General features: G+C 40.5%; 1 protein-coding gene across 1 annotated transcript in view; it reads right to left on the bottom strand.

Moving 5' to 3' along the window:
- Window positions 1–9,121: 9,121 nt before the first annotated feature.
- Window positions 9,122–20,386, bottom strand: part of LOC114663226 (killer cell lectin-like receptor subfamily G member 1) — a 40,490-nt gene continuing 29,225 nt past the window's right edge. The window contains exon 5 of the mRNA XM_028816978.2: window positions 9,122–10,056. Coding sequence (XP_028672811.1) covers window positions 9,939–10,056 — 118 coding nt within the window. The 3' untranslated portion in view covers window positions 9,122–9,938. The remainder of the gene's footprint in view (window positions 10,057–20,386) is intronic.

Raw genomic sequence — 20,386 nt, 5'->3', positions numbered from 1 at the left:
GCTGTAGAGGACCCCCCAGCTCTGATGCACAGACCTTCAGCAGTCGTGGCGATACTCCATCTGGACCCGCTGCTTTGCTGGCACGAAGTCTCCTCAGCTCTCTGCTCACCTGCACTGTTGTAATTATGGGTGGGGATGTCTCTCCTATGCTGGTATCAGCAGAAGGATGTGTGGAGGGTGCAATACTCTGAGGTGAGAGTGAGAGTGGGTTAGGGTGGTCAAATCTGTTGAAGAAGTTGTTCATTTGGTTTGCTCTCTTCACGTCTCTGTCGATGGTGACACCCCGCTTCGAGCTGCAGCCAGTGATGATCTTCATCCCATCCCACACTTCCTTCATGCTGTTATTCTGCAACTTCTGCTCCAGCTTTCTCCTGTACTGCTCCTTCGCCACCCTGAGCTGGACTCTGAGTTCCTTCTGCACGGGCTTGAGCTCATGGTGATCACCGCTTTTAAAAGCCTTTTTCTTCTGGTTCAAAAGGCCCTTGATGTCACTTGTAATCCATGGCTTGTTGTTAGCATAGCAGCGTACTGTTCTTACTGGAACTACAATGTCCATACAGAAGTTGATGTAGTCAGTAGTCAGTAGTGCAGTCAACAACCTCCTCAATGTTCTCACTATGTGATCCCTGCAGGATATCCCAGTCTGTTGTTCCAAAGCATTCTCTAAGAGCCTGCTCTGCCTCAGGGAACTACTTCCTTAATGAGCGTGTAGTTGTAGGTAGGACCTTCACTCTTGGTTTGTAGTGAGGCTGAAGCATAACCAGGTTATGATCTGCTTTCCCAAGCGCAGGCAGCGGAGTGGCGCTGTATGCATCTTTAACGTTTGCATACAGTAAATCAATAGTCTTATTTCCCCAGGTGTTACAGTCTACATACTGGGAGAAGGCAGGTAATGTTTTGTCCAGCGTCACATGGTTAAAGTCTCCAGCGATTAGCACAAGCCCCTCAGGGTGCTGCGTTTGTAACTTAGCAACAGCAGAATGGATGATGTCACTCGCTGTCTCCACAATGCTGTTAATCACTTTCACATCTGTCAAACCAGTTCTACGTGTTCTATTTGTTCACAGCAGATGTGGCAGGACCTATTCTGAAAATGTGTCATGCTGCATATTTTCCACATGAAGACACATCAAAACACGTGGCCATGCACATTACTGTGTTTGCTCCACAGGAAAACTCGCTATATGGATAGTCGCTTGCAAAGCGCCCCCTTCTGCCACTACTCAGCAACTGCCCTTTCCTTCTTGTTCTGATTTCTGCTGATGACTGTTTGCTTCCTCCGTGCTCTTTGGAGCTTCTCGTTTCATTCCTATCTCCGACTTTCATTTTTTTTTTATTTTGATTCCTGCAGATGAAAGTTTATATGCTTCATACTCTGTGGTGCTTCAAGTTTCATTTCTATGTTCATTTTGCCTTTAGATTTGTGATTTCCAAGGTTGTCATCATAATTGGCAAAGTGAGCATCCTCTTAGCAGTACAAATACAACACACGTCTGAAGGTTTAACAAACTGTCTGCACGTGACAGGAAATGAGTCCGGTGATTTTTTTTTTTATCATATTTAAATGTTAAATAATTAATGCATAAAAACAGTTTCCAACAGGAAATAAACACCTTTCTTATTGTGTCAACGGCATGAATTTAGTTCAGTAGCAAAACACAACATTTATTTTGCTCATTTTTTTTTCAAAATTAAACACTGAGTTTTGCTGAAAATTCAGCTTTGCACAAATCATTTTACCCACCACTATATGTGAAGAGAGTATATAATTATAATTATACAGTAAAATCAAGTCCTGACTTATCCGTGGGAGAACTTGTTCGTGAGTATTGTGGGGAACAGCCCGGACACAGACAGGTAGACGCCATAGTTTCACCCAACACATGTTTATTTACAATATGTACAATATAGTAATGAACACAACCCAGTGCCGCAGCACCAATCATCCCTTGAGTCCTTGGCCAAAACACAATGCCTTAATAGTCTCTGGTCCACCTCCACTCCTCTCCACCAAGCTTTGTCCTTCTTTCTCCCGACTCTTGCCCCTGACTGGAGGGAGGCGGCCCCTTTTATTCACCCCGGATGGGCTCCAGCTGCATTCTGAGGGCCTGTAGCCACACCCCTGTGTGGCGGAAGCCCCAGCGGTGAAACCGGAAGTCCACCGGGTGTCTCCATCTCTCTTCCCCCCAGCACTTCCCGGTGTGGCGGAAGTACTGAGGTCCAACATTCCCAAGGCATCGGGGCGCCCCCTGGCGGTGACCACGGGCCCCTACAGGGTTGAACTTCCAAGCTCCGTACCCGTGGTCCCCAAAGCCACCAGGGAGGACGCCCCCTCGTGTCCTGGAGGAGGCACAAGCCCTCCTCCACTCCTCCTGGACGCCCGCCGGCACCACAGTATCTACGGTACTTATAATGGAAGGCTAGTTACAAAATTGGTTTATCTTTTTGCTCTCCCTGACCAAAGCACATTTACAGTAGCTTAATTATTAATTAGCTCTATTTGGTCATTATGCATATGGGAACACAAATTACCTGGAACACTGCGGAAGGCAGTTTGCTGTTTCAGCATTTGGGCATCATGATTGAAAGACTAAATTGGAAAATTAATTGATAGATGGATTAAAGTTTAATACATTTTCAGATTATGATAAAGTAATTCTATTCTCTCTGATTCTTTTTTGAAAAAAAATTCAAAGGTAGCTGCTTTTAGAATAGTTATTTGTAATTCAATTTATCCATCCATTCATCCAGCTAGCCAGCCATCCATCTATCCATCCAGCCATCCTTTTTTCTTGATTCATATTCAGGTCCAGGTCATGGAGGCAGCAGTCTGAGCAAAAATTAATAAATATAACCTCCTCCAACTCCTCCAGGGGGATACCAAGGTGTTCCCAGGCCAGCTGACAGATATAATTTCTCCAGTATGTTCTGGGTCTGCCCTGAGGTCTCCCCCCAGTTGCACGCAGGAAACTTCCTAATTAGAACCACCTCAACTGGCTTTTTTCAATATGGAGGAGCATATTCTCCCGAATGTCTGTGCTCCTCAACCTATCTCTATGGCTGAGCCCAGACAACCTGTGAATGAAGCTCATTTCTGCCACTTGTGTGCACAATTGAATTCTTTCAGTCGTTACCCAGAGCTCATGAACATTGGTGAAGGCAGGAATGTAGATCAATCAGTCAATTGAGAGCTTTGCCTTTCGTCTCAGCCCTCTCTTTAACTGTAGACTTATCTGCCTATCAATCTGCCAGTTCTCTTCTTCTCTCACTCATGAACAAGTCCCCAAGATACTTGAAACTCTTTCACCTGAGACAGCTCCAACCTTATCTGGCTGAGAACCATAACCATATGCTTAGAATTCAATGCACGTGCTAATTAAGATATAATTGAAATGTTGTTATACAGTATTTAGGGTTGGGTGTAACTTTACCTGAACCTTTTAAATGTACTTAAGCCTTGCATTTGCTAGCACATTATACAATTTGCACACAGATTAATTACAACCTGTCACTTCAGTTGTCATAGTTCTGCACAGAGTAGTGCTAATCTGCAACCTCAAACATTGTATTCATACTGCACAGATACAGACTCATACAATACCAGAACCTAAAACCAAAACCTATACAGCTCCCTTCAAACGATGAGGCCCACACTATGAATTCATTAATGTCATCTCAAAAGTTCGGGATCACATCGAGACTTCAGCTGTGGAGGTTGATCATGAGTGTGAGACATCACCGGCAGCAACAGTTTCAAATTACAGTGAGAGAGTAAAAAACAGAAACCTTGGCAGGGCAGGGCAGAGAAAGCTTTGTTGCTTTGAATTGAGCAATACTGCACACCCCAAGGGCAGTTTATATTTTGTTAATTTGATAATTGAGCACAATAGGATATTTTTTAACTTATTATCGATGATGAGAGACACACATCATCATCTGAAATGGAAAAATAAAAGTTTTAATTTTTGAGTATGAATATAACTTTTTGAGTAGTGATAGTAGGGAGCAGGTCGAGGAGACCCTGGAGAGGTGGAGATATGCTCTGGAGAGGAGAGGAATGAAGGTCAGTAGGACCACCAAGACAGAATACATGTGTGTGAATGAGAGGGAGGTCAGTGGAATGGTGAGGATGCAGGGAGTAGAGTTGGCGAAGGTGGATGAGTTTAAATACTTGGGATCAACAGTACAGAGTAATGGGGATTGTGGAAGAGAAGTGAAGAAGAGAGTGCAGGCAGGGTGGAATGGGTGGAGAAGAGTGTTAGGAGTGATTTGTGACAGACGGATATCAGCAAGAGTGAAAGGGAAGGTCTACAGGACGGTAGTGAGACCAGCTATGTTATATGGGCTGGAGACGGTGGCACAGGAGACAGAGCTGGAGATGGCAGAGTTAAAGATGTTAAGATTTGCATTGGGTGTGACGAGGATGGACAGGATTAGAAATGAGGACATTAGAGGGTCAGCTCAGGTTGGACGGTTGGGAGACAAAGTCAGAGAGGCGAGATTGCGTTGGTTTGGACATGTGCAGAGAAGAGATGCTGGGTATATTGGGAGAAGGATGCTAAGTATAGAGCTGCCAGGGAAGAGGAAAAGAGGAAGGCCTAAGAGAAGGTTTGTGGATGTGGTGAGAGAAGACATGCAGGTGATGGGTGTAACAGAACAAGATGGAGAGGACAGAAAGATATGGAAGAAGATGATCCACTGATGAGCCTCCATTTATGTAATCTTAGAGGCAGTTGGTGGCACACTCCTGTGAAGACAATCGCCTAATGTGAACACCTAACGACTGGAACCGACTAGTCTGCAATTCACTCTATTAAAGTCAAACAGCTTTGATTTTCTCGTTATTCGGAGGGACGGGCTGGATTTGCTGGAGAGCTGACAACCAATGAATGCTCATCCAGAAATACAAGCAACAAGCAATTTTTAGAACCTCTCAAATAGAGGAGAACCTTGTTTGTCTGATGTCTGGTGTTTTGCGTTCTAAGACTGAATGCAAAAATGAAAAAAAAGGTCAGAGACTGTGGCTCGGTATCGATATATCACATAACACCAGTAAACAGTGTTTAGAGGGTCACAGTGGACTATATATAAACTATGTGTTAAGATGCTGCCACTATATTATGTTTAAAATATTTGGTATTTCCAATTAGACACAAACATTTAACTTCAGTTTTTCATTTAGACGTTGTGACAGACGGCTGGGTTCCTTTCCCGGTCGTGACACCCTCCTGAGAATGACATGTCAACAGCAATACTTCCCCCAGGACATGAGAGGGCAGCCCCCCTGGTTTGCTTTGGGGCCACAGGCTTGGCGCTTAGAAGCTCAACCCCGCTGGGGCCCATGGCCACCGACAGGGGGCATCTGGACAGCTCTGGAGCCTTGGTCTGCCACACCCAGAAGTGCTGCCGAAAGTCGATTAGGGAGCATCTGGAGCACAGTATAAAAGAGGCCGCCTCTCTCCATTCAGGGAGCTGGAGTCGGGAGGCAGAGCATGGAGCTTGCAGGAGAGGAGTGGAGGCGGCAGAAGAAGAAAAGAGTAAAAGAAAGTAAAGGACTGAGCAATTATTGTGGGTTTGTGCATTGTGTGTGCTAAAGAAGAATAATAAACGTGTTTGCTTTTGGGACTTCTGAGTCTGTGTGTCTGTCTGTGTCAGGGCTGATCTTCCACAATGTGTAGCGTGACATTGAGTGCTGTGCGCTGGAGGCATGTCGGTGTCATTAGACACATTCATTGTTTTTTGGTGTATTGAATACTGAAAATTACATCTCCTGTGGCTGTTCTCTAATAGCACACTTAATGCCAGTTCTTTAACAGATTCTTTACTCTGGACATGAAATGATCTGTTTAGTCTGAATGCATATTTTACAATTCATCTTTTGTGGGCATAGCTACCGTTTTTTTCAACCTTACATTGACTGAAACAGTATTGTCACAACTGAGAGTGACAGACACCAGATGCAGCCTCTGGAAGTGCATCATTCAATTCTACCACTAACCCAGTGATGTCTTTGAATGCCACAGTATCGTCTGTTTTATCAGACAGGTCTTTCCTTCACGACAGGTCGTGTTTATTTTTATTGCACACATTACATTGTATATGTTTAACACGTGTGTCGAGCATGCACGTCAGAGGCCATTGCTCCTCTGAACTTAGCATCTAGTGGGGAGTAAATGAGAGTCGACATGGAAGAAGGAAAGAGAAGAGAGGTGCGAGAAGGGAGAAAGATAGAAGATGTAGATGGGAATGAGGTGAGAAATGCCTTTTTATTTTGCCTTAGTACCTCATTTGTTGTGTTTTTGCTTCCAAAATCCTGTAACCTTCTTTAGTTGTAAAAAAAACCTTCCTTTCCTTATATTTTTAGTTTTTTGGGTTTGCAGACCAAAAGAGCACCCCAACTACCGCAACGTGTACACAACATAAGTAAAGTAAAGAAAACAGGCTCATAAGAAACATAAAAATACTAAGAATAGCAATTTGATCTTCTGTGTTACTCCCTGATTTTAATTATTCTTTTCTTCTTTAATAAAACCTTCTGTGCTACAATCTCATCATCTCTAATGAAACCTCAAATGAATGACTATTCATAGCTAATGCAAGTTTTGAAAAGTATTTAGGAGAAAAGCCTACACTTTCAAGTACATGACAGTACGTGATACTGACATTTACTGCTTTACTCAGGCATATTTATGGCTGACACACACTCACCTGCGGTTTGTTCATAACATGCTCATGGCCTGTTAGATCTCTTAGATGAATAATCAGCATTACGTATCAATAAAGCTGCAGGCAATCATCCTGAACATGTCATTTGGACTATAAACTAACATGTTTTCTGTAAAAATGTGGATAATGATTTATTCCCAATGTTATGTTGTTTTCCCCTCTAATGGTTTATCTTATTATTCATCTTGTGGATGGGCCTAATAATGGCATTTGTGCTCCTATATAAAATTAAGGCAGACTAATAGATAAATAATTTGCTTGTATGATGCACTGAAAATTGATCTCAGTTATCCCTCATGAGTTGCTATATTCTATTAGAATATTATTTATTTTGATAGGCAGGGACAATCAGATTTTTTATGACACTTAACTTCAGATATTTCTATTGACAGACGAGATTAGACAGGAGTCCCAGTGGACTATGATGTTTGCTGATGACATTGTGATCTGCAGCGATAGTAGGGAGCAGGTTGAGGAGACCCTGGAGAGGTAGAGATATGCTCTAGAAAGGAGAGGAATGAAGGTCAGTAGGAACAAGACAGAATACATGTGTGTGAATGAGAGGGAGGTCAGTGGAATGGTGAGGATGAGGGGAGTAGAGTTGGCGAAGGTGGATGAGTTTATATTCTTGGGATCAACAGTACAGAGTAATGGGGATTGTGGAAGAGAGGTGAAGAAGAGAGTGCAGGCAGGGTGGAATGGGTGGAGAAGAGTGTCAGGAGTGATTTGTGACAGACGGGTATCAGCAAGAGTGAAAAGGAAGGTCTACAGGACAGTAGTGAGACCAGCTATGTTATATGGGCTGAAGACAGTGGCACTGACCAGAAAGCAGGAGACAGACGAGGATGGACAGGATTAGAAATGAGGACATTAGAGGGTCAGCTCAAGTTGGACGGTTTGGAGACAAAGTCAGAGAGGCGAGATTGCATTGGTTTGGACATGTGCAGAGGAGAGATGCTGGGTATATTGGGAGAAGGGTGTTAAGGATAGAGCTGCCAGGTAAGAGGAAAAGAGGAAGGCCTAAGAAAAGGTTTATGGATGTGGTGAGAGAGGACATGCAGGTGATGGGTGTAACAGAACAAGATGGCGAGGACAGGAAGATATGGAAGAAGATGATCCACTGTGGCAACCCCTAATGGGAGCAGCCGAAAGGAGAAGAAGAAGAAGAACTTCAGATATTTCTATTGCAGCTCTTTATATATCACAGCATTACCTGGAAGGATTTGGATGTGACGCTGCCATTAACCTCATTTCTGTTTGCCCTGAAATGGTGAAACGATCTCGAGGAACTGTGAAGTCACTTCCGCCAGGAGTAACAATCAATCAGAGTAACAATCTGCTCCTTCTGCTTCTGACCCAGGCTATTCTGTGCCCCTTTAGACTAAGCCCTCAATAGGAGAGGAACTCTCTGGAGATCTGATTTATATGCGTCACGCTGACTTTCACTCAATTTGTTTGCATCCTCTTCCTCTTCGGAGGGCAGGGTGGGGGTCCACTTTCAAAGTCTGTAGAATGTGAATGTATAATGCAATGGGAGTAACTCATAGGGGACTGGTTAAATATGAACTGATGGCATTGATTGGGGGCATTCTAGAATTTGTAGGTATAAGGGTATTAGCTCCCTCTGCGACTTGAGACAGGACACACATTCAACTGAGACAACGTAAAAGTAAAATTTAAGGCCAGTACTAAAAGTGCCAGAGAGTTGGCCGAGTCTTGGTTATCAGATGAAAACGCCATCAACAGACACTTGGACATAAATCCAGCATATGCCAACTTAAGAAGGACATGTACACAATAAATAAACTATACAACCCCCCCCCCACACCACCCCCCCTTGATCATACTGACTTAGTCACCTCCACCCACCCCCCACTGAATGTGTTGATATATATTGCCTTTGATTCTTGTAAGTCTAAGCATTATCCTCTGATGAACACCCACATTTATTTATTTAAGATGCTTCTAAGAAGAACCCTTTTCAAATCCCTCTTCCCAAGGTCAACTTCCGTACATGTATGTCTTTGAAAACATTCTGTAGTCCACCTTCATTGCCTGAAAAGGGTCGCCAGTATAATCCCTTCCTAAAATAGGTCTAGCCCATTAGTCGTTGGGTTGCCTTCTCCTAGCTATAGAAAAAGACATTGCATCCAGGTTACTATGAAGATGTCATCAACGACTTTTCCAATCGGAAGGCAAGAAAAGTGGATTTTCGTCTCTGAACCTGGAAACTGGTAAGAGATTTCACGTTAATTTCACACTTTCTGTCGAAACACTGAAACTCACATTTTATTTGTAGGCCATACATGTCGGAATATTAATGCACAAAAACATGTACTGCTAATGATAACCGGCTGACATGACATTAACGTGAGTTATGACTATGATATCCTGCATATCGAGACTCGGAGTATATTTACAATTTGGGTAAATTTTCTAGAAGAGGCCCTACTAATTTCCGTTGTATTGTCATGAATTATGAATTGCACTTTTTCAATAGATTATATCGTTACATTTTCATACAATTTGCGTGTTATCTTTCAAAAATTTACCTGAATACTGTAATGAGAAAATCCGGTGTATGTTAACATTATTTTTATTAAGTTCACGTGGAAGTTTATACAGTCCACACCTACCGCTAACAGCGTTTTACGTAACCAGCCCCGCCCGCGTGAGGTTGGTCATCACTAGGCCCTGCACACCCCAAAGGCCGGCTCTGATCAGACATAATCTGGCCTAGACAGTGTGTGAAAATGGTATTTTGTTTAGTTCGTTTTCATTGAAATATGGATTTGTGAAATGGTGCCATCTTACCTCTTGTCACATTAGCATGCATTTGGCATATTACTTAGTTGGGGGTATCAGAGCAGTGATTGGCAATGCCATCTCACGTCTCTAGGGGTTCCTACTTGATTCCTAGCCCTGTCACTGCATATGTAGAGTTTGCAAATACATGGAGATTTCCACTATGTACTCATGTTTGTTTTCACACTCCAAACTTATGTTATGTTAGATGTAAATGTGTAGATAAGCCCATTAATATGTATGTACAGTGTTGTCCTGAGGTAGAGCGCTGTGGATTACGGCTGGGAACACATCCCAACATGACACTGTCCATCTTCCAAAGAGGATTTCATTCTTCAGATGGTGTCTCACTTGACCGACCCAGGGAGTGATGAAAGGCATCTTTATTCAAAGGAGACAGGGCATCATCAGGAAGGCCTGACACATGTCTTACAGACCCAGTAGAGCTCTTGGTTACACTGGTGCTTCTCCAGAGAGTCTTTGGCCACACAGACACAATTCCCCTCGGTGTTATTGGAAACCCAGCTGCAAAACAGAAAAAGGGAGGGATGACGGGGAACAAATCCCATAAAATATGCTTTTTAAAGTAGTCCTTATATACTTTAATTTGGCAGTTAGATCAAAAATTGTATTAAATGACATTTCTGTAAGCACTTCTTGAACAAATATTGCTATTTTACAGGGATGGCATTTCTGGCATTGGAATTGTGATGGGTACATGGGAGACTTATATGTGTTTAGACATAAATACTAATAACATCTCTCTATATATAAAATCCAATGTCTGTTTGTGTGTCTGTCTGCTTTTCACGAGAGAACTACTTAACGGATTTAGATCGGGCTTTTTTCTAGAATTTGCTTGAACATTCCAGTTGATTTTGCAACATCTCTCATCACGCTAAGAGTCGTCTCGTAAAGGACCGATATATTTGCGCTAATCCGAGACAGAGGTTGCGGGCCGAGGGGAAGGGGAAGCATGATGTCAGGAGTGGGGAGCCGGGCAGGGCCATTCTCACTGTCCTGTTTCACTACTACGTGGGCGAGGCTGCAGGGGACGGCCAGTAACTAATAATTGTAGGTGCCATGGAGGAAGGACAGGTAATATTGCTGGGATGAAGTATGACTAGGTGCCACAATACTTATTTACTGCATGGCTTGAATCGACTGGAAAAAGTCTGAACCAGAAGTGCAAATGTGCAATTTAAAATTAACAACAATAGGCCATCTCCTTATTTTAAGAAAGGGCAATGACCTTTAACCCCCTTTACTAAACTCTAGTTCAGGTTGTGCGTACGTCAACACAAATGCACACCCCCACAAGGAAATAGGAACACTGCAGGGCCAATTGTTACACTCCTCACTTGGAAACAGGCTGGCAGAAGCCAACACAAAGACAATTTCACAAACTACAAGAGGTAAGATTTTTTCAATTTAAGTAATGAAACTAAACATAATATAACATAACATTACAACATAACAACATATCATAACTTAACATAACATAACAACATAACATAACAACATAAAAACATATCATAACTTAACATAACATAACAACATAACATAACAACATAACAACATATCATAACTTAAGATAACATAACAACATAACATAACAACATAACATAACAACATATCATAACTTAACATAACATAACAACATAGCATAACAACATAACATAACAACATAACAACATATCATAACTTAACATAACATAACAAAATAACATAAACTCATAACATAACAACATAACATAACAACATAACAACATAACATTATAACATAACATAACAACATAACCTAACATCATAACATAACAATATATCATAACTTATGTCATGCACGCGCGATTAGGGAGCCGCATAACGACCCAAAGCATAACGTAAAACCGCATGCAAGAAGGGAATGGCGGGGTACTAACCTCTCTCTCTTTATCACTGCAGAAAGAAAGACGCACCGCCGCCATGAGTACGCCCAGAGTACATGAAAACATTTCAGCACTTCCGCCTACCCTCTGTCGCCCCCTGATGACATCAACAATCCCAGCATCCATCACGGTTCCTTCCCAGCAGTCCATTCTCAATTTCCGGTCCATCATCATAAATGTTCCCCTCTCCAACGTCTTGGCGGCTGTGTTATGAACGCCAATTGTGGACAAGTTTTTTCTTTGTAAAAATAACCTTTTATTACAGTATACGGGGCCGGAAAACCCCAAACCTTTATGCTCTTTGAGTCATTATTTTACACTTAACATAACATAACAACATAACATAACATAACAACATAACAACATAACATAACAACATAATAACATAACATAACAACATAACAACATAACATAACAACACAACAACAAAACATAACAACATAATAACATAACATAACATAACAACATAACATAACAACATAACATAACAACATAACATAACATCATAACAACATAACATAACAACATAACATAACAACATAACATAACAACATAACAACATAACATAACATAACAACATAACATAACAACATAACAACAAAACATAACAACATAACAACATAATAATAATAATAATAATAATAATAATGCATTTTATTTATATAGCGCCTTTCCCATGCTCAAGGCACTTACAGAATATAATAAAGAACGGCAGAATATACAGTATATAGCATTGTACAAACCAGATAAATAAATAAAGAAGATTAAGACAGTAAATTCTGAAAAAAAAAACAGACAACATAACTGATGGTCTCGCACACAGACACAGGTTACATGAGCATCTTGACAGAGAAGTAAACTGAGAGAAAGGTAATAAAGTCAAGTAGAGCTAAAAGCCAAACAGAACAGATGAGTTTTGAGTTGTTTTTTAAAAGAATTCATGGAGTCAGCTGACCTGGTTAATTTTGGTAGGTCATTCCAGAGTCTGGGCGCTATACAGCTGAAGGCCCTGCTGTCACCCATGGAGTGTAGATTAGTGAGGGGCACAACAAGATTACCAGAATCAGAGGACCTTAGTGGGCGGGCAGGCACATAGTGATGGAGAAGGTCACTGATGTAGTTTGGCGCGAGGTTATTTAAAGCTTTGTAGGTTATTAGTAGGATTTTATATTCGATTCTGTAGGACACAGGGAGCCAGTGAAGACGGAGCAGGATGGGTGTGATGTGCTCGCTGCTGCTGGTTTGAGTAAGGACTCTTGCAGCTGAGTTTTGAATAAGCTGGAGCTGTGATATAAGATTAGAAGGGGCACCTGCCAGTAGAGAATTACAATAATCGATGCGGGATGTGATAAAAGCATGGACAAGTTTCTCAGCATTAGAGAAGGAGAGGAAGGAGCGAACACGGGATATGTTACGGAGGTGAAAGTAAGAAAGTTTCTTAATGTGATTTATGTGGGCGGAATAAGTGAGGGAGGAATCAAAAATGACACCAAGATTTTTTACAGTAGAGGCAGGTCTGATGAGATCACTGCCAAGATGGACAGGGAAGGAGCTCATTTTATTAATTTGCATTTTAGTCCCAATTTGCAGGAGTTCAGTTTTATTGCAATTTAATTTTAAACATAACATAACATAACATAACAACATAACATAACAACATAACATAACAACATAACAACATAACATAACAACATAACAACAAAACATAACAACATAACATAACAACATAACATAACAACATAACAACATAACATAACAACATAACATAACAACATAACAACAAAACATAACAACATAACATAACAACATAACAACATAACATAACAACATAACATAACATAACAACATAACATAACAACATAACAACAAAACATAACAACATAACATAACAACATAACATAACATAACAACATAACATAACATAACAACAAAACATAACAACATAACATAACAACATAACATAACAACATAACAACATAACATAACAACATAACATAACATAACATAACAACATAACATAACAACATAACAACAAAACATAACAACATAACATAACAACATAACAACAAAACATAACAACATAACATAACAACATAACATAACAACATAACATAACAACATAACAACATAACATAACAACATAACAACATAACATAACATAACAACATAACATAACAACATAACAACAAAACATAACAACATAACATAACAACATAACAACAAAACATAACAACATAACATAACAACATAACATAACAACATAACATAACAACATAACAACATAACATAACAACATAACATAACAACATAACATAACAACATAACAACATAACATAACAACATAACAACAAAACATAACAACATAACATAACAACATAACATAACAACATAACAACATAACAACAAAACATAACAACATAACATAACAACATAACAACATAACATAACAACATAACATAACAACATAACAACAAAACATAACAACATAACATAACAACATAACATAACAACATAACAACAAAACATAACAACATAACATAACAACATAACATAACATAACAACATAACATAACAACATAACAACAAAACATAACAACATAACATAACAACATAACATAACATAACAACATAACAACATAACATAACAACATAAAAACATAAAAAGATATATTGTTTAAGAAAACAAAGCTGATAATTATTACAAATGTTTTAATGTTAAGATAATTAATGAGGGAAGCATTTTGCTTATTTTGCCCAACATCTGGTAGGGTTGTGCCTCATTGGCCCTTTGATGCTGAAAGGCCTCGGCCCTCCAGTAGAAATTCCTTATGCGGATGTCACATTACACGACTCCTAGACAGAGGGGATGCCAAACTTGAGTGCAGATGCTGATCTCGTTTGCTAAAGATGTCAGATTCCACAGCTACAACTCACAGGGTACATCAATAGCGAGCTCATTACTTTTTGTGACAGCCAGTTCTATGCTGCCTGACTGAGCTGGTGGCATTGCAAATGGTTTAGAAAATATAACAAGTTCAGTTGCAATCTCTGCCCTTTTTACATCTTTTTTTCATTTTGTCATGGTATGTAAAGCGTGAAATGTCTCTCTTTTGTTTGTCAGTTTCAAACAGCCCTTATTTCTCACCTTGCATTTAATGCATTGTGCTCCTGGTGATCGCTCATTGGCCGTCAGCTCTCACATGCGCACAAGCCCACTTCTGTGACTTCAGACGAATTACACCTGTTTGATTTTGTCAGGGCAAGTCACAGACTGGTTGGACAGTGTCACATGGTATGTCAGACTTCAGGATCAGAAATCACATATTGACTGCATATGACTTGCTATTAATATGTACTCTGCAACCGCAATATGTACTGAAATGTGCTGACAGTACTCCATCATTATACACAGAAGTTCAATATGGTGTCCCGCAGGGCTCACTACTGGGACCTTTACTGTTTTCACTTTACATGCTTCCACTGGGATCTCTCATTAGGAAACATAATGTTAATTTTCACTCGTATGCAGATGACACCCAGTTATACCTTTCATTTAAATCAAATGAAGTTTCTCCGATGTTGTCTTTAATTAGTTGTGTTAGTGAATTAAAGGAGTGGATGAATGAGAACTACTTGTCTTTAAACACAGATAAAACAGAGATGTTAATTGTTGGAGGGAATGCCGCTGATTATAACAATATTTTGTCATCACTGAACTCAGTTGGAATCCCAATTAATTTTACTGAATCAGCCCGCAATCTAGGAGTTATCTTTGACTCTAGCATGTCATTTAAAGCGCATATTACAAAGTTGTCCAAAACATGTTTCTTCCATCTTAAAAATGTTAGGAAATTAAGGCGCTTTCTAAATAAACAGGATTCTGAGAAATTAATTCATGCATTTATCTCTAGTAGGATTGACTACTGCAGTGCGGTGTTCACTGGATGTTCAAACTGTTCTTTCTACAGCCTCCAGTTAATCCAAAATGCGGCTGCAAGAATTATTTCAAGAACAAGAAAATACGAACACATAACTCCAGTTCTTAAATCCTTACACTGGCTCCCGGTTAAGTTTAGGGCAGATTTCAAAATCCTTCTTTTAACATATAAAGCATTAAATGGCCGAGGTCCGGCTTACTTGTCTGAACTTATCATGATTTACAAACCAGAGCGCACATTAAGATCTCAAGATGTTGGTCTGCTTATGGTTCCAAGGATTAATAAAATAACAATGGGAGGTCGAGCTTTTAGTTACAGGGCCCCTAAACTGTGGAATGGTCTGCCTGCTACTATAAGAGATGCCCCTTCGGCCTCAGCTTTTAAATCCTGGCTGAAGACTCACTACTTCAGTTTAGCACACCCTGACTAGAGCTGCTGATTAACTGTACAGACTGCATCTCTGTTGTCAGTCATTGGCACTAAAACATAAGTACAGTAACATGATAGTTAGAATTGGATACTAACTCTCACCTATTCTGTTTCTCTTCTCGGTACGTAAATGTGCCACTTGGTGCCACATCCCACCTGCCAAGTTGTTTTGCCTGCCTAAGGTAAAGTCATCCCTGATGGAGGATCGCAGGAATCGTGGTAAAGAGGGGTCCTTTCATCGGATTGGCTGGCCCAACATTGTTTCAGACATGGAATGGCCAAATGGGGGAGGCAGCTTGATGGATGAGGTCTCCAAGAGTCTAAAATTATCCAAATCTTATTATGTGATATCATCTACTGTTAAATTCTGCTCCATACTTCTAAAAAAGTTTTAATTTTTTATTGAGGATTTGTTCTGTTCTGTGTATTGTATTGTATTGACTCCTTTCTTTTGACACCCACTGCACGCCCAACCTACCTGGAAAGGGGTCTCTCTTTGAACTGCCTTTCCCAAGGTTTCTTCCATTTTTCCCTACTAGTTTTTTCTTGTCTTCTTAGAGAGTCAAGGCTGGGGGTCTGTCAAGAGGCAGGGCCTGTTAAAGCCCATTGTGGCACTTCCTGTGTGATTTTGGGCTATACAAAAATAAACTGTATTGTATTGTATTGTAAACTGTAACTGAAAAGCATTGGGAAAGTTGTATAATGGCCTTAAGGAGACTTGCTCATTAGTGACAATGTCCACCTTTACAAAAGGACACGTGTCTGTGTATCTGTGTGTCAGTCCAGTTTGACAGACGCCATTGGGTTTGGCATTCGTAAAAGCAGTGCTAATGTTTTGAATGAAAAATGCAGTGCATTTTATTATCACAAACGTGTGTGATGCACAATCGGTTAGGATGACAATTGCAATGCATTTTATCACAGCATGCATTACAAAATACTTTCCAATAGGTGGTGCACTACAAATGGTAATGCTCTGTATTCTGACGTCTACAGTCTGAGAAATCTATCAGGAGATAAGGAGACAACTCAATCACGTACACTTTAAGTGACTTGCTCATGACCACAAATTCCCCTCCAAGTTTTCTTTAGCTTCTTGTACTTTGTGAGAGTCTCAATAGTCGGCAAAACACAGAGAGTCACTCATTCAGTCGTGTCCTTGAAATGGATTAATGTTTTAGATGGGTAGCACAGCAAGCATTTAAGAGAAGCTATGATTAAGAATACAGAAGGAGTAAAAAAGATTCTAATAAAAGAAAGAAAAGTGTCACACTTCTAAAGACAAAAATGTATGCTGACTTAAACACACAGGAAATGCTGACTCACTTAAGAGCAAGGCTGCAGTCTCAGTTAAAGTGAGAGCGGCACTCCGAGTACATCAAAGGACCACAGGGAGTGCTGCGGCCTAAGGATGTCATTATGCGGTGATTAAACAAAACACATTGCTAATCAAGCAGTTCATCATCCTGCCCCTGAGACGACCAGTTAGATTTAATTAAAATGCAGACTGATGTAAAATCATCTAAGACTGGCATTTTTTTATAGGCATTTAGATATTTCAATGTAAAATTTAACACGAAACAGTCATGGAATTTATCCCCTCACCACAAAATAATGGATCCCTGGCCACTTATGGCTTGCTGGCTTGTTTCGGATGACACAGGGCGTCAGCAAGGGGTGTCTGAAGTGGTGACTGCGCAGTTCAGCTAATTAACCACGAGGTCACACATCCACATCAACCTCAGCCCAACATGAAAAAAGAATGGCTTGCATTAGTGAAAAAACATGGAGTGAAGAAATCCTACAGCTACATTATATAGCCATTGGGAAAAAGTATTCATTCATTTTACAAATCCACTTTTTCTTCTTCCATTATAAGATCAGCAGGTATTGGCAGCTTCATGTGAAAGGCAAGGATAAAATCTGGATGGGGAACCAGTCCAATGCAGGGTTCCAGCACTCATTCAGAGACAAGTTAGATGATAAAGATGGAGCTGCCAGGCAAGAGGAAAAGAGGAAGGCCTAAGAGAAGGTTTATGGATATGGTGGGAAAGGACATGGAGGTGATGGGTGTGACAGAGCAAAATGATGAGGACAGTAGGAGATGGAAGAGCAGGAACAGCGGAAAGAAGAAGAAGAATCATCCTAACCTTCACATCTATGCATTATGAAAGGAAACTTACAGTAAATGATGACATTGAAATTCCTGAATAAAGAGAAGGTATTTTCAGTCTTCCACGAAAATGTATGTATCAGTAGTTGAATTTCAAAAGAACAATGATATTCGTTTGTCTTCTCTGTGATTAGTCCGGGAAATGAGTTTTCTGTTCATAAACTTGGGCTAACTTGAAGATTTAAAGTAAAAGAACTTGAGATGTTTGATACCGTTCACTCCATCAGGTTTATTTGTTAAGCAAAGCTGTCCAAACATCTCACTGAGATACTTTTTACAGTGTGACAAGGTTTTGAATTCAGCTACTTGACTTAATTTTGATTAACTTGATTTTTCAGCTACTTAACTTGTCCAGATTCCCACAAGCTTTTGTGGTGCGCTGACTCAGCTGTGGATTGGCCAATAAGGGGGAGGCAGCTTGACGGCCGGGGTCTCTAGGACTCATCCAAATCCTATTATGTGATATCATCTACTGTTGAATTCTGCTCTGTACTTGTAATATTTCTATTGCACTATTGATTTCTATTGAGGATGACTTGTTTTTACTTTTGTGTATTGTATTGACCGTCTTTTTCATAACACCCTACCTGGAAAGGGGTCTCTCTTTAAATTGCCTTTCCCAAGGTTTCTTCCATTTTTTTTTACCTACAAGGGATTTTTTGGGAGTTTTTCTTTGTTTTCTTAGAGAGTCAAGGCTGGGGGGCTGTCAAAGGGCAGGGCCTGTTAAAGCCCATTATGTGATTTTGGGCTATACAAAAATAAATTATATTGTATTGTACTGTAAGAAATTATTTGTGGATGCCATTCTGATTGCAGGTGGTGTGGTGCTGTGCAGGACGGTGGGAGCCGAGGAGGCAACTCAGTTGACATGTCTGCTTGCAGTGCTCAGAAGCAGTATGTGCCCGGCCAGGGCCAGTAGTCTTCTGTTAGCTCAGGCTCATAAGAGACTGTTTCTGAGGAAACAGACCTCATGGGTTTGCGTCTGGCCACCAGCAGTACCACGATGCAGATGTGTGAACTGAGATGGCTCATGATGTGTATGTGTCTACAGTAAAACGATGTACTCTGCGAGATTCACTATTTTAAATCAAGCTGGTTTCATTGAAAGTTAATGGCCCAAGTTTTTTTTTTTTTTTGTCGACGTGTTTATAAATCAATAAGTTATGTTCTGAAAAATACCCTTATGTATCTATGGAGGCTTCTGTACACAAAATAAATGGGAAATAATCTAATGTAATCATTTTCTGAAACCTATTTAATTTTATTTCTAACTAGCTGTCCCCCTCGGCTCTGCCCACATAGTAGTGAAACAGGATAAACTATAAAAATCAATAAAAAGAAAATGTAATAATTTGTATTGAGAAAAGTTTATATTGATCGCTTTCGTATCTGAGGGCCTCTTGATATACAACATTTTTGGTTTTGCTATCGGGCAAGAATGTAGCTGTGATGTCTTTGCCCAAAAATGTAAAAAGTTGGCAAGGTATCCCTGGCCAAGCGGAAGGTCGGTACACTCCGACGTCAGACGTTGGCACTGTATCTGATCGTGATCAGCTCTGATGGGAGAGGGTCCCCCACGTGAAGAGAAAAGCACATGGCCGTGATATCTTTATCAGTGAGCAGCTACCCTCTAAAACACACGTAGCTCTAATCTCTCTGTCAAAAACGTCAAATGTTATTCCTTAACAATCTGTAGATGATAATGTCTGCTGAAGAAACAGGTATCGCTAGCTAAGCAGAGGCCAGGTACACTACAACAAGTGGCAAGAGAAAAGGCTGGCACGTGAGTGAGGAGGGCACTCCCCTTCCCCTCGGCCCGCTGCATGCCTCTCTGATTTGCGCAAATAAATCGGTGCCGCAACCGAACTATAATACTTTATGTGATGAGAGAAGTCACAAACTGAAACGGAATGTTCAAGCAAATTATAGAAAAAAAACCCAACCTAAATCCGTTTAGTAGTTCTCTTGTGAAAAGCAGACAGACAGACAGACAGACAGACAGACAGACAGACAGACAGACAGATGTTGTATCGAACTGTATCAGACACAAAGCATGGAGCTCCCTAATAGAGGCACAAACACACACATACTTCTGCACTAAAGTGCCGTTGTAGAAACAAAAAACATGAAGACAAACCTGAGGTAAGCACTGCCACTCCGGGACATGAGGGGGCGCTGTCGCTTATGGTATTGTGTCTTTTTTCCACACAGAGCTGTAAGAAGTTGCCCAATGAGGGCAACTGATTCTGCCCCTTTTGGTCCAGGGACTATAAAGTCAAAACACTCCAGAAGGAGACATCTTACTATGAGTTAAGATCAGACTGCTGGACCAAGCTCCGACCTAAAGCCATGATGGCCATGCAGAGCTTAACTTGGCCTTATTTTGG

This window comes from Erpetoichthys calabaricus, chromosome 12 (assembly GCF_900747795.2).
Source record: "Erpetoichthys calabaricus chromosome 12, fErpCal1.3, whole genome shotgun sequence".
Taxonomy (NCBI): domain Eukaryota; kingdom Metazoa; phylum Chordata; class Cladistia; order Polypteriformes; family Polypteridae; genus Erpetoichthys; species Erpetoichthys calabaricus.
This window is presented reverse-complemented; position numbering and strand designations above follow the sequence as displayed.